Genomic DNA, 15,586 nt, shown 5'->3' with positions numbered 1-15,586 from the left:
GCACACTAAAGCAACCTGTTTGTTCAGAAATTTTTAAATAGTTTGGTTGCTACAACGGCTCTAGATTAGAACTCTTTCCTGATTAATTTACATCTGATGTCCAATTCTAAGCCCAGCTCACTTGGTATGCTGGTACATTCAGCACAGTGGTGTCTAGTTGCTGTGGGGTTTCCTTCAGGCTATCTGCAATTTGACTAAAATGAAGGGTTGAAGCTCGTTTGCCATTCAGCAATGCCCACTCTGTGTAGAACTTTATTGGCCGAGACACTGACAGTCCGCAGTTCATGTTGCTGTTACAATACTGTATGTGCGGAACTGTGCGGAAATTAACATGAAAGGTAATTGTTTTGTACAGAAAAGAGAATGCCGCCCGTTGCCTGGTTGAGTCTGCCTCCAGTATCGAGTGAGAAAATTGTGTTCAAGGCTGCGTTTTGATGATTTCCTTTTCACCTGCAGTGACCTTTCAAAGGAAACTGATTTCATGGGAACCAAAGCTAAATAAAGGTGTCCGAATCCCCTTACGTGGCTCAATATAATCAAATATCTTTTTATTTCACTTCCTCCTTTTTGTCAGGCTAGAAATATTTATTTTTTCTTCAAATATGTGATAGCGATAAGTATTGGACTGTGTTGACACAAACTGTGTACAAGGCTAAGAAAATATCCCGGGTACTACATTGAAGTGCAATCAGAGATTTCACCCTGACGGGCTTTGCTCAGTTAACTCTTTAACAGGACCTGGACATTTGCCTCATATTCACTACAAAGGCTGTCATTAAGTTTTCTCCATGAGTTTGTTTAGTCTGTGTCTGGTAGAATCCTCTTATAAATAATAATTCCAACATTCATTGTTTATATGTTTATCCATATATAATACCTGTTCCATAAAGCAACATTTTAAAGGGAAAGATATAATGAATGACATACATAAAACTGAGTCAACAACAGCTTCCTTTGGTTTTCTACCAGATACACCAACTCTTATTGGAACTACATTATATTATGCACTTGTTTTGTCTGAATTGTTTGAAATGTCGTAGTTTCCTGTCCTCTTCTCTTATAGATACTAAATTCCAACTTACTGGAGTCACTTTTCTGTGAGGAATCCTAAACTCACACATGTATTTTGTCTTCACACAGGTGGATAAAGTTTGAAGAGAAGGTAGAGAAGGGCGGAGAACGCTGGAGCAAACCTCACGTCGCCACGTTGTCCTTACACAGCTTGTTTGAATTGAGAACCTGTATAGAGAAAGGCACCATCATGTTGGATATGGAAGCTTCCACTCTCCCACAGGTGGTTGGTAAGTTGGGCCATCTATGCTGTGTAAGAAGCAGCAGTGTTGTAGGCGACTTTACATACAGTTCAGAACTGGATAAGAACTTGTTGGACTATCTGAGAACCGAGGCCCAGTGATGCCGTTGGTTTAGCAATGGGATGCAGTTTCTTGTGGGCACGGTCTCAAACTGCCTCAGGCTTTTGGTATGAGATTTTATCCCTGCTGTCACTGCTCATACTATTTGCTGGCAATGCCGGTCACGTAATGTTGTGGTACTTGATGGATTGTATTTATTTCACGGACAACCGCGGGAAACGATTTCCTGGTATTGTCACATTTTTCAAGACGTGTACTTCTCTGCACAGGATAGCAAAGGCAGATGCATGTAAAATGTCACTAGTAGTCAGTACTTTTGTCAGGAGTTTATCACCCGTAAACAAATGTATTTGTTTCAATGACAGAGTCAAATACTATCAAACTCTGGACATGACAGATACATTGAATTTTCTGAAGCATTATTGGATTTTTTTTTTCAGATAGTTGCATTCATTAAGAAATCTTTATTTCTCTGTTGAGGAAATTTAATTGAAAGATAGACCATTAGTGATGGAGACAAGGCCTATAACTGATGTTTCTAGACTTCATGTTTTAGGGGAGCTTCAAAACGTTGTCCATGATCGGGGGGGGGGGGTTTGGTAGGGCGGAAATGGGTGCTGACGGTGTCCTTTTCCAGTGTAGGAGTTGGGGGGGGGCATTCTTGGAGTCTTTTGTTGTATTGTTTTTAGGGGGGCTGAGAGAAAATACAAGGGGCAGCAGAAAGTGTTTTGTCAGACTGTTTGACCGCGCCGTTACTTCATAATGGTATTATTTTTAGGGGGGCTGAGAGAAAATATAGCCCCCCTAAATAGGGTCTCATTCCATTCCATGCCCCTGGTCTCATTCCATGTCATGGTAACTAATACATTGACAGACCCAATTGTGAAGGTTTGCTTCTTGTTTTTTGTAGAAATGATCACTGACAGCCAGATTGCCAATGGCCAACTGAAAGCAGAGCTCAAGGACAAAGTGATGTACACCCTATTGCGCCGGCATCGTCACCAGACCAAGAAATCCAATCTGCGCTCATTGGCTGACATTGGCAAGACGGTCTCCAGTGCAAGTAGGCTGTTTACCAACCCGGATAATGGTAATACAGATGCCAGTTTGCTGCAGTCTTATTTTTTTCATTCATTTAAAAACATATTTTTTCCATTCTTTTTCTTTTTCTTCTTTCACATCAGTATTGTTTTGACAAATAATCAAATATACCTAAAGGTCTTTTTTGTTTTTGGTATTCAAACCTTTTTTCTTCCCCTACGTTTCCCTCTCATCGTCAAGTTTTGATTTTTCTCAGGTGATGAGTTGGGTTAACCAGGCAGTCGTGGGAGAGAACTGTGACAGAATATGTTCAAAGCACTGTGAATCACCAGAGTTTTACTTAATTAAAAAAAACAAAAAACTTTTTGTATAGATTAATACACATAACAATATATATAAGGAAAAAGGTAGAGTACAGTAATTCAGGAAATGACATATATATAAATTAAAGGGTAATCATACCTTTATGATTGCTTAAATATAATGGCTTGGTCTTAATTTAGTCTGGCCTTAGAAACTCATGTTAATGACATCAGTTTGCACAAGCATCAGTATACCACTACTGGGAAGATCTAAGGTGTTGTGTTTTGTGGTGCTTCTTTCTAGGAAGAGAGAGTAGGGATAGAAAGACAACCACAATGAGCAACACAACTTTCTATTGAGAAAGCTCAATAGAAACACTGCCAGACTCTGAAAGAAAGACACTTCAGGATCTGCCAAAATACATAATGATGCCTTCATTTAGTTCATCACAGTTTTGGTCTGGAGCCTCGTGGAAATATGAGTAGGTTTCTCTTATCCCCATGATGTAAGATAATAAACTGTCAGGGAACACGGGGTCAATTTCTGTTCTAGCTGAGTAAACTGTGAAACAGGAATTATGAGAACCTGGACACATACAAAAACCCATACATTAAGCACAAATGTATGCATATCTGTCATGAAGTGTCCTATTTCTGGGTTTGTCAGTAACTGATAGTTTCTATCACTATGATCTATTATGTGTGCTAATATTGCTCTTAACCATTTCCCAAAGGAGACAACCTTAGCAAAGAAATTGATATCACTTCTTTCTTCTTCTTTTTTACTGGTACCATTTCTTGTTGTACATGTTCTGCAGGATTCTCTGTTGTTTGTTCGGAACAAGATACTGTCCTGCATTCCCGGAAAAACAGCAAAAAGGTGACTCAAATGGTTTAGCCACGATGAGTATAGAAGAAGTAACATGAGCAACATGGTATGAGAGATGTCTGCTCTTGTGAGTTATGGCTGTCTCTCAGGCTCATTGTGTGGGACTTGGCTGCTATAAGAGATCACATTTTTACATTCTTGTTGAGCATTTCTATTGAAAGTGAAGTAATGATACGTTGGGATAAGACCATGGTTTTTAGTTTTAATGATATACAGCTACAATGCAAAGTTTCCATCTTAAATAACAATGTAAGATGTATCAACAACAGAAAATCACAAAGGACATGGACAATAAGATATGCAACAACCAGATATATTGAAGGAGAATGGAGGTGATATAATATTCTATGAATCCTGAAGATCCACTATGAGTTGAATGCTGTTTTTAAAGGCACTAACCAAAAGGGTGTATGTGTTTTTACTATCAAATGTCTACAGTGAATAACTTATTTTTCATAAGGGTGTTTTAGCAAAATAAACTAATAAACAGTACATTCTAAGAAAAAAAAACTAACAAACAGTCTTTATGGCAAAAAACGAAATGCTAAGTAGTGGAACATTTTTTCTCTACCATCCTTTCTTCTGCTTCTTTCATATAATCATCAGATTTATTGGCCGCATAATCTACACAAGTATAAAAGCACATTAAATATATATATATATATATATATATAGTAACTTAGTTGGATGAAGGTTTAGCCAGCCTTGACTCTTGTCTCCTTTTAAAAGATAAGACATTGTTTTTTAAACTATCTCAGGGAAGTGTTCATCATTATCTTAGATTCACTATAAGGAAAGTGAACACTAAAAGTATACACAAGCTTCTTACCTGGTCATTTCATGTTGCAGCCTTCAGTCCTATCAGGAAAGCACAGTGGTCTTTTATTGATAATGTCTGAGGTTTGGTATATTGAGTTATTTCCAGGCATGGAAATGTTCATATTATATCAAAGTTTTCATGAAGCAGAGCACTCTCACACTGTACATCAGAAAGACACAAAAATCTTCATTACTGTCTTTTTCTCATGCAAAGTGTGTGAGCGCTATGCTTTGGGAATCTTTACTTTAATTGTGCTTAAAACACCTGTGTGTGTATTTCGGTCTTGCACAGTCTTCGTGAAAGCCCAACTGCTGTGTTGAGTTGTATTAATTCCATATATATCATATATCATATATTTTGTTAATATATCATACCATATGTTATAGTTTTAATACTGTGTCAACTGTAACAGTTGACACAATATGTGCTCTTAAACTCACACTTATTTCTTGTTGGGTTTTAGAACAAATATTTTTAGAAATGTATAGTTTTCTGGTTATGTTGGGACTTACACTTAAGACATCAGAGCCCTTACAGATGTCTCTTGATTTGATAATTTTATCAATTTGTAAGAAGACTGGCAGCCAACCACTCTTGAAACACTTCCTCTTGACAGTGCTGCTAATGTAACTTTAGGGACTTTATTAGCGATTTAACAGGGGTTCCCAGTGGATTTACAGGAGAAAGCTAAAGCACAGCATTCACCCTTTGAGCAATGAGACATCATTTTTCTCTGTGTTGAACTCTCTTTTAATGTATAAACAGACACTGAATGTGATGGAAAATTCACAATGAACTGACACAAACTGATAGATTTATGTATGTCTTTTAAACCATTTTTGTGGATTTGCCAAAAGAAAAAGTGTTTAATAAAATCATGTAGTGCTGAAGAAGTATATATTTTCTATATATTTTCAACTTTGATGTTTTGATCACTGAAGTTACAAAAATAAATGTCTACTTCTGTCAACAAGTGGTCAAACGTTTTTGTTCCAGTGCTAGTCGAGGAGTAATCGTAAAGGATTCATGTTTTCAATATATTATCTAGTTGAGATTTTAAAAAGAAAATTGCCCTGAAGCCAATAATATTAATAATAATAATAATAATAATAATAATAATAATAATAATAATGATAATAATAATAAATTGTAAGCACTCTTTTGACATAACTGTGGATGATATAATGCAGGAGAAGGCTGACCGTCCACTCCCTGTGAGACACAATCAAAACATATGCTTCTTCATGCACTGTACCCTTTGCCACTTTTACCATACTTGTTCACTTGTTCATCTTACCACTACAGCTTTGGCTTTTAGGCTCTGTCACTCTCTCTCTATTTCCTTCCTTTTCCTTTCTTGCTGCCTCTGCCTGACCTCCACTCTGCTTCTGCCACTAAAGCACGTAGTCCGCTTGAAAACTCTGTGCCTTGCCTAACTATCCGCACCTCCGAAGAGGACCTTCGAGTCCAGAGAAGCCCGAGCATGGGATGGCTTAGTAAGTGGAAAGGGGATTTTTAGAAACTTGCATTTGTATAGCGCCTTTAATCGGAAATAGATACACTCAGCTAGACAGTTTTCTAAAACAGCACATCACTCTTATTTAAGCTGCAGAAAAGTCAAGGTGCAGCTTCTAGTGCTGGAGTAGGGTTCTTATCAGCCCAATCAACTACTAGTTAATGATTGGTCCTGTTAAATAATGAATCAAAAGACTTAGCCTTCATTTTGTATCTAAAAAGATAATAAAAAGTGCGACATGCTGCTGTGTTTTGGAAAGCATGGCCTTCAATAGTGAAACATTAGGAGTAGAACATTTCGTGCTTCCTCTCTGACTGTCTGTGATGCAGAGAGGAACATCACACTTGACCCTGTTCATAACAATAATAATAAAAAAAAAATCTCAGTCGTGCTCATCAGCACCACCTCAACATAGACATATTAACATACATACATATAGTCTGCAATTTTTTTTTTTTTAAATACTAAAGTCATGTCATCCTCTGTGGTGGGAACATTTTTGTGGCTGCATCAAACTGACATTTAAAACATTATCCCAGACGATGAGAAAACTATTCTGGAGAAACTGGTAAAATACCAATACAAATACTTCTCTTTTTACCATGGCAGAAAAAGACTTGACGTGGATTTCGACTCTGTCTCGAACGCCACTGACAGTGCTCTTGGCAGTCGACAGTTGTTTTATGGTTCCTGATTCGAGTTCCCCTCGAGGGACACAGCCACCTTGCTTGCCACGAGCTAATGACAGCTGCAAAAACTAATATAATTTGAAATTCACACATTGCATAGACTTCTGGTGGATGTATTAAATACTACATATATATTGTATACAAAAAATCTTAGTTAAAATAAGAAGTCCCTACACTGGATGCAATACTGTACAAAACACTAAGTCTTATAAATGCTTTCAAATCTTAACAGGCAGTGACATATTTTGTACTTCTAAATTACTGACCGCATTTAGTATTAAACATCTTATGAATGAAAAGCAAGTGTCTCATTTGGTGGTTTTATTGGTGCCATTGCCTGAAGCGGTACTCTGTGTCCAGTGTGCTGCTGTCTCTGATAAGGGATTCATGTCTGTAACTTAGCTCTCTGTCTCCTACATATATTTCACACGACTGCCAGGTATACTCCTGCACTATAGTTTAAATCCCACCAGATTTTTGTTTGCAAGGCCACATTATCTTTAAACCAGTGGGCATTGGTAGAAACCAGCAACATATTAACACTAATATCTTAATGACATACCTCAGCTACCATGTAATCCCAGACTGCCTGTCACAGCGTCCTGCTTGCATTGTCTGGGACTGACAAACAAACATCTCAAATACATACACAGATTATCATTTATAAGAGAAAAGTTATCAATATTTTAAAAGATGCAAAATTCCTGATTGCTTTCAAATAACTGGGCAAACCATTCCAATTATGTGGTGCTTTGTAAGAAAAGGCACTTTTGCCCCCTTTTTAAGCTTTTGCAGGGATTTTCCAGAGGTATAGAGGATATAGAGGTATAGAGAGCCCTTGATGGTTACAGATTCTTTTATTTTCATTCTACTTAAGCACTAAATTGCTTCATTGAACCAGTTATGGGTTTAATTAGTCATAATTAACATTATCTTCAACCACATATTGAAGACACCTACATAACCTAAAGGACTGGGGCTCCTCTTTATACCAATCCTAGTAGTTAGTTAGTTATCTACAAGTTAAGAGAAACAATTATAATGTTTGAGGATCTCTAGCTGATTAGCAGTGGAAAGCAAGGTGGGAGTTACTTTGAAACCAGTTCAATTTGGTAAATTTACAGCCCAAACAAGCCATGCCATATTCATTCTTTGCCTGTCAACATTTTTTCCTCAATTCTGCCTCTCAAACAAACTGAGTTTCTATAATTTCTGGGATCTTCAGCTTTCAATCCATTCCATTCTGTTTCATGACACCTGATTTAGCACTGACCAGTCCATGGCATTTACTTTTTTTTTAGGTAGCCCGACAACTGCCCATCGAAACTTGACTTCAAGCAGCTTGAATGACATTTCTGACAAGCCAGAAAAGGATCAGGTAAATCCTCCAATTTTTTAAATAATATTTTCATAAGTACGTGCTGCTTGCTCCCAACAGTATTTTTTTTGATGGTCAATTAGCCAGATATCAGAGGTTGCTGATTTTATGAAAGTAGATAAATTAATAAATACATTCAATTCAAACCATGAGACAGTACACAGTGAGCTGTAGTATGTAGTATCTATATGCAAACTGAGAAGTGTAGCTTAGTGAATAGTGACATTGTGCACAGAAGATAATATTATGGTTTTGACCCGTCTGAGTGAGTGTTGTGGGTGACTCCTGCTTTAAGACTTATACAGCAGGTATGGTATGACAGCTCCCCACATACGTTTATTAAAGGTATCAATTATAATTACCCATTTTTTGTCTTTTGTTACCTGCTAAATTGCATTGCTACAGAGCATACTATTTCTGCTGGCTTATCGGCAAACAAATGAAGTCAGGTTATTTTGACAATTTCCTGAACTAACGCGGTTATCCTTTAATTGATGGTTGGAGGATACTTAAATACTGATGCCTTGACAGCAAAATTAAGGAAAATTACCAGGTTAATCATTGGCTCATTTGATAATAATCATAATCATAGCCAAGAGAATGATACTTTAATCTGCTCTGTAGTCAATTCTTGATTTGTCAGACCTTTCAGCTATTAAATAAATACATAACCACGAGGCATAGATATATTTAACACATATATGATAATGCAGTTTCTGATGTTTCTTTAATTTAACCTCATACTAAGATTAACTAAACAATTCAATGGAGCTTTTTAATGCAAATTGTTTAGAAATTTGCAGTAAAATAGGCAAGCAGACAAATACAACAACAACTTTACATTTCAATAATGGTTAATATAGTCAAATGTATTTACGTGCTCTGAATTATATTAAAATAAACATTAATTCAGTTAACACTTATTATTCTAAAAACTTTTTTTATTGCTCAATTTTCCTGTAATGAACTGTGCACATAAATAACAGTAAGTTATAAGTAGAGAACATACTCATACTATTATGTAGCACTATTTGAGTAAATATAGTAGCAGTAGTATCATTGCACTGTAGTGCTGTGTATTAATTACTTGAAATACACTTATCTGTTGCAACCTGTCAGGCTCAGACTTTTAATGAACTGCTTTGTAAACCTGATTTATACAGTGTGATGGTGCCTCGGATGTGGAAATGAAACATGTTGTTCAGTCTAAAGCCCGTGCTATATTTTGTGCCTCTCAGACATGTCACTGTAAGTGCAGATTTACAGGTGAGAGTCCCCATGGTGTCAGCTGAGTCAGAGCTTTTTGCTTCCCCAGGGTTCGTCTGTAATCTCTATATTTGGTTTGACAAGGAAATAAACACAGCATTCACACATTCAGTAGGCTTACTGTAGTGGAAATATAAGCAGTGTTGTATTTGCCTCTGCTGAATGTGTTATAGTCAGAAAAAATATCTGTTGACACAAATCTTTCATATGACTAATCCTCCAGCTATTCACTGTGGGGAATTTATTATCATTATAATAATTAGTGTTATTGTTAATTAAATTGGTACTAATTTTTAACTCGACATCAGGAATTAATGTCTTTCCTTAAGGCCCAAGTTAATGTGGTCAGTCAAGTGTATTATTGACACTGTTATTTCTCTACTATTGTTAATAATAGTTAGAAACTAAATGCATACACTTTATCTGTCCCAGGTGTACACACCACAGTATATATAACAAATCAGTGTGTGCAAAAACAGTCCACTTCAGACAGCAGTCTACGCAACGGTGGTGAACCATAGCTATTTGCATTCAAGTGTTGCTTGAAGTTGTGCATAAATAAGGGAATTAGGTCTGCTGCCCTGGAAAAAACACCAGATTGTAAGTCTAAATACTTGGTTCAATGTGGGACAGCTGCACGTCACTGCGGGAGATTGCATGGTAAACTCTTTAAGCCATGCAATCAGAAACATAGATCAGCCCGGCCATCCCTTTGAAGTTCCAGTTTTCTTCTGACATTTTCTTGAACTGTTCAAGCACTGTGCTTGACGAGACTAGGGTGAAGGGGCAAGAGATGAGAAGGAAGGAGAGCTGATAGGTGTGGATGTAACTCCTGCATCTTTTCAAAGTTCCTTCGGTGGCCAATGGCTACATATATACCTACATACCTACATACATACATACATACATACAGTCTCGTAATTGGGAGATTTCTGTGGAATTCAAAGAATGGCCTTGCCTAGAAATTCTCTAGGCTAAGGCTTACTAAACAGGCATATTGACTTGATATCAATTTCCCTGTGACACAAAATGCCACAAGACTTCTTTGTTTCTGTCTCGATCCTCCAATTAAATTACTGTACTTGGAAACCTCTCAAAGCTTTGATTTATAATCCATCTTGCCAGAAGAGGGATTATCACATGTTAAACTTGAATAAAATGAATCAGAAGAGGCAGTTAATCTGAGCTAATTCTGGGAAGTCTGACTGTATGGAAAAAAGGCTGCTGCTTAGTGCAATTACAGTTAAACCAAGGGTCACTGTCCTCCCAGGCTCCAGTCAGTAGTTTGGACTCCAAAGTGTAAACTATGTACGTTCAGACAACACATTACAAATGTCATACATACTTCTTTGATTCCTCAAGATGGAGTGGTATTGTGAAATGTGTTTTCAGTCCGCTTTCTCCTGGAATACTTTTAACAGCTTTAGAATCTCACTTTAGCACTGGGTTGCTGTCCAAGGTCTTCGTGTTTCACCACACGTTGAAAAGACCAGCCAAGATTAGAACTGATGATAAAGTATTGACAGATAAAGACAACCATCTTTATTTACAATTTGGACATGAAGAACAGGTCCTGGAATTGTTTCAACACCTATGACAACACCTAAGATATTATTGTTCTTGTTCAAATCTGACCCTTCCTGAGAAGCAGACAAGTGCTAAGTTCTCACTGTGTTTCAGTCATTTATATTGTTTTATCCATTGATTTGTTTGATCTTTTTTCAACTAATTTCTTTGTGCTGCAACTTTTCCCGAGTAATATAATGTACCCCAAAGGAGAAGCGGTGTTGCACAACCTGAGCACAACACGTCACAGTCAGGTTGAGTGTGTTGCAATACACAGACATGAATGGTGGCTCTGTGCTTTGTCAGGTGAGACGTGTCATTGGGTGCAGTCCTGCGAGGAACACAAAGGAGGTATAGAAGTTACCCTTAAAGAGATATGGTAACACAAAGAGTGATCCTGAAATGCATTAGTCAGAAAAATCATGAAAATAAGGAGCCTTTGTCTGATGCATGATTTGTGATGAAATTACTCTCTATGATTTGTAGTCTTCTCAAACCCTATTGGCGGAACAAAGCACAGGTTTTTATTGTTGTTGCGGTGTGCTTTTAATGACTGGTAGGAAGAACAATGCAGGTAAACTCCTGAACCAATCTTTGATTATGGCATTTACTTGGGCTGGAAAACAAGAAAAGAACAAATGAATTATGCGCAGAGCAATATTATTTGATGCTGTTTTTATAAATGAGTACTTGTATATTGTATATGAGTAATAAAGTACACACTGTAAAGCACAATTTCCACACTTTAAAAGCAGCATTAAGTGCCTCTTATTAAGTTGTTATATGTATTGGGTTTTCTGTGTTTTCTGGTTTCATTAATTTGGGTTGGATTTTACTGAAATTAACTGGGTCGTACGTTAATATAACACTTTTCTGGGGAATTGATAAATAGCACTTTTCACCAGAACTGAAGTCAAAGTCAAGTTAAAAGCACTGAATGGACTGTAGATAGAACCCTGGTCTAATGACCCAAAGACTAGATGGCAAAATTTGGCATGGTTTCCGTGGACCCTGGTATTTTTCAGCATTGTAATGGTTTTAAGGGAACCAATACTAATTATTAGCAAGACATTCTTACCTTATAACATCTGACAAGACTAGTTTTGATGGTGGTTTGACTGCTGGTTGATTTGACTTCAGAAGAGATGCATAGTAGCTAATTCTGGAGATAGGAACAGTGATAGACAAGAATGATGTTCATGACTCTCTGAAACAAACAAACACGTATTGTCTATGTACAAAGCTGTCCCCACTAGCACAAGAGGTGTCTCCAGTATTAAAACCATTGCCAATGACCTGTTAACCTTGAAAAAACTTTCTACAAACTTCTTATCTTGTAAGCACCTCTCTTATGTTGTGCTATTTCCCTTGGAATTATTGACTTGAGTATACTCTGTTGACACCTTGTAATTTCCTTGTCATAGAGCATGTGAGAGAAGAAAGTAATTGTATGGCAGCTAAAAGATAAAGACCTTAAGATTATTACGCTTGTTCTTGTGGACAGCAATAAAATAAGTGAAAAATAAACTCAGATCTGTAGTTCATTAATCATTTCTTTGTCCAGATAAGGCTGTGTTTAAATTGTGTACATTGTTTCTGATTTATAGTAGGGTGAACTGCCAAATGTACCTGGCATGCATTTACTACTTGTACCAATTAAAAGTACAGTGCAACCTGAACCTTTCCACAAGGTTTACTTGATGTCCTTGTGAACTAAGTGCAAAGGCTGTCATTGTCTAAGACGACGTATGCCAAGGTTGTGTATCGCAATCTCAGAATGCTGATTCTGCAACATTATCAGTACAAGTATCTCATCATGTATTATTATTATTATTATTATTATTATTATTATTATTATACATTACGAGGATACTGTAGGAATAAGACTTTCTTTCTTGTGCTTTATTGAAATTAATTGTATTGTTTTCAGTGATTATGTAAATATGGCACTATAAGAAAATTGGACTTTTAGTTTAGAGTTAGACTTTTTAGTGTAGTGTCAAACCTTCAGAAATGTGCACAGTTAGCTTCAGAGGACAATTTACTTTTTAAAAAGATATTTACATAATTATATTAAAAACAAAGAAAACTTTGTCAATTTTGCAAACCTACGTTGTCACTTCATGCAAGATAGATAAGAGTTAGTTAATAGAATTTGTTTAAATTGAAAATGAATACATAAATGCATAAAAGATAAAGCAACTGACTGCTAATATGAAATTCATGTTTCAGAATGCTTGGTTTAGATCCAGTCCAAATTAAAAGATTTTGAACATAATGTCTCAATCTGTATTGGTGTCTATGAGTTTGAGGTAAAACAACTTTTTTTAAAACATAGTTAATCACTTCCAAACTGTTTGCTTTGTAGCTCAGTGATCTGTTAATGAGCAAGTCATCCCCTCCTTTTGTTCTTTAAAAGAAAAACAATTCTCAGTTCTGAATCATTGTTTAAAGACACTTTTCCAAATGCAAATTGACATGTATCTGATATATCCAAATGTGTCCCTTTTTGAAAATGGGACCACAGCTTCCTGAACATGCAAATTCCACAGGCATTTTGGTCTTTAATTAAATCTAGTCATACGTCAGATACCAAGGTTAAACTATCTCTATTAGGATACAATTACATGTATTGAGATCATGTTCTGTGAAACACACTACATTATCAAAAGTACTGGGTCAATAGCCAAACTAACAAAGACAACTGTATGTGGTGTGTTTATGTAGACCTACAGTGGGGGAAAAAAGTATTTGATCCCCTGCTGATTTTGTACGTTTGCCCACTGACAAAGAAAAAATCAGTCTATAATTTTAATGGTAGGTGTATTTTAACAGTGAGAGACAGAATAACAGCAAAAAAATCCAGAAAAACGCATTTCAAAAAAGTTATAAATTGATTTGCATGTTAATGAGGGAAATAAGTATTTGACCCCTTCGACTTAGTACTTGGTGGCAAAACACTTGTTGGCAATCACATAGGTCAGACGTTTCTTGTAGTTGGCCACCAGGTTTGCACACATCTCAGGAGGGATTTTGTCCCACTCCTCTTTGCAGATCCTCTCCAAGTCATTAAGGTTTCGAGGCTGACGTTTGGCAACTCGAACCTTCAGCTCCCTCCACAGATTTTCTATGGGATTAAGGTCTGGAGACTGGCTAGGCCACTCCAGGACCTTAATGTGCTTCTTCTTGAGCCACTCCTTTGTTGCCTTGGCTTTGTGTTTTGGGTCATTGTCATGCTGGAATACCCATCCACGACCCATTTTCAATGCCCTGGCTGAGGGAAGGAGGTTCTCACCCAAGATTTGACGGTACATGGCCCCGTCCATCGTCCCTTTGATGTGGTGCAGTTGTCCTGTCCCCTTAGCAGAAAAACACCCCCAAAGCATAATGTTTCCACCTCCATGTTTGACGGTTTCCTCCTCCAAACACGGCGAGTTGAGTTGATGCCAAAGAGCTTGATTTTGGTCTCATCTGACCACAACACTTTCACCCAGTTCTCCTCTGAATCATTCAGATGTTCATTGGCAAACTTCAGACAGGCCTGTACATGTGCTTTCTTGAGCAGGGGGGCCTTGCGGGCGCTGCAGGATTTCAGTCCTTCACGGCGTAGTGTGTTACCAATTGTTTTCTTGGTGACTATGGTCCCAGCTGCCTTGAGATCATTAACAAGATCCTCCTGTGTAGTTCTGGGCTGATTCCTCACCGTTCTCATGATCATTGAAACTCCACGAGGTGAGCTCTTGCATGGAGCCCCAGACCGAGGGAGACTGACAGTTATTTTGTGTTTCTTCCATTTGCGAATAATCGCACCAACTGTTGTCACCTTCTCACTAAGCTGCTTGGCGATGGTCTTGTAGCCCATTCCAGCCTTGTGTAGGTCTACAATCTTGTCCCTGACATCCTTGGACAGCTCTTTGGTCTTGGCCATGGTGGAGAGTTTGGAATCTGATTGATTGATTGCTTCTGTGGACAGGTGTCTTTTATACAGGTAACGAGCTGAGATTAGGAGCACTCCCTTTAAGAGAGAGCTCCTAATCTCAGCTCGTTACCTGTATAAAAGACACCTGGGAGCCAGAAATCTTGCTGATTGATAGGGGATCAAATACTTATTTCACTCATTAACATACAAAATCAATTTATAACTTTTTTGAAATGCGTTTTTCTGGATTTTTTTGCTGTTATTCTGTCTCTCACTGTTAAAATACACCTACCATTAAAATTATAGACTGATCATTTGTTTGTCAGTGGGCAAACGTACAAAATCAGCAGGGGATCAAATACTTTTTTCCCTCACTGTATATATGGCCTTAAGGAGCACTTCAATCTGTGACTTTTTCACTACCTTTTGACTGATGGCTGCTACAATACTATGCCATACTTCCTATACTGTAGTTTCTAGTGTGCACCAAGATAAAATCTGTCCACCGCCTATTCCCGTTCATCCCAGATTTAGAGATGGACACTTCTTACTCTATGGAATATTTCTCTCCTTGACTTTGTGTAACACTCCTTGCTTTGTAACATGGTGTGTAGGAGTTACAGATTATTAACAAAATGACAATATCATGGTTGCTTGGCAATTTTATCACTTCATTGCGTCTGTTTTACTGATGTGACACTAGGCAGATGAATAATAATAAATACATTTTTGAAGCATATTTCAGATGTGTTTGTGAGTTAAAAATCATTCTGATTGTGAAAGTAGGTTGTGCTGGCCAGAGGACTCAGTTTCTGGACTAATACCAA

The 15,586-nt window shown here is 37.3% G+C and overlaps 1 protein-coding gene across 3 annotated transcripts in view; it reads left to right on the top strand.

Moving 5' to 3' along the window:
• Window positions 1–15,586, top strand: part of slc4a4a (solute carrier family 4 member 4a) — a 95,418-nt gene that overhangs the window by 43,329 nt on the left and 36,503 nt on the right. The window contains exons 5-8 of one of the 3 annotated variants that reach the window (XM_066710632.1): window positions 1,141–1,301; window positions 2,284–2,436; window positions 5,826–5,921; window positions 7,932–8,008. In XM_066710632.1, the coding sequence (XP_066566729.1) occupies window positions 1,141–1,301; window positions 2,284–2,436; window positions 5,826–5,921; window positions 7,932–8,008 (487 nt within the window). Of the gene's footprint in view, window positions 1–1,140; window positions 1,302–2,283; window positions 2,464–5,825; window positions 5,922–7,931; window positions 8,009–15,586 lie in introns of all 3 variants that reach the window. The other 2 variants (XM_066710634.1, XM_066710633.1) reach the window with 2 other exon arrangements.

Source organism: Amia ocellicauda, chromosome 8, assembly GCF_036373705.1.
Source record: "Amia ocellicauda isolate fAmiCal2 chromosome 8, fAmiCal2.hap1, whole genome shotgun sequence".
Taxonomy (NCBI): domain Eukaryota; kingdom Metazoa; phylum Chordata; class Actinopteri; order Amiiformes; family Amiidae; genus Amia; species Amia ocellicauda.
The sequence above is the reverse complement of the archived record's forward strand: the minus strand, read 5'-3'. Positions and strand labels throughout refer to the sequence as shown.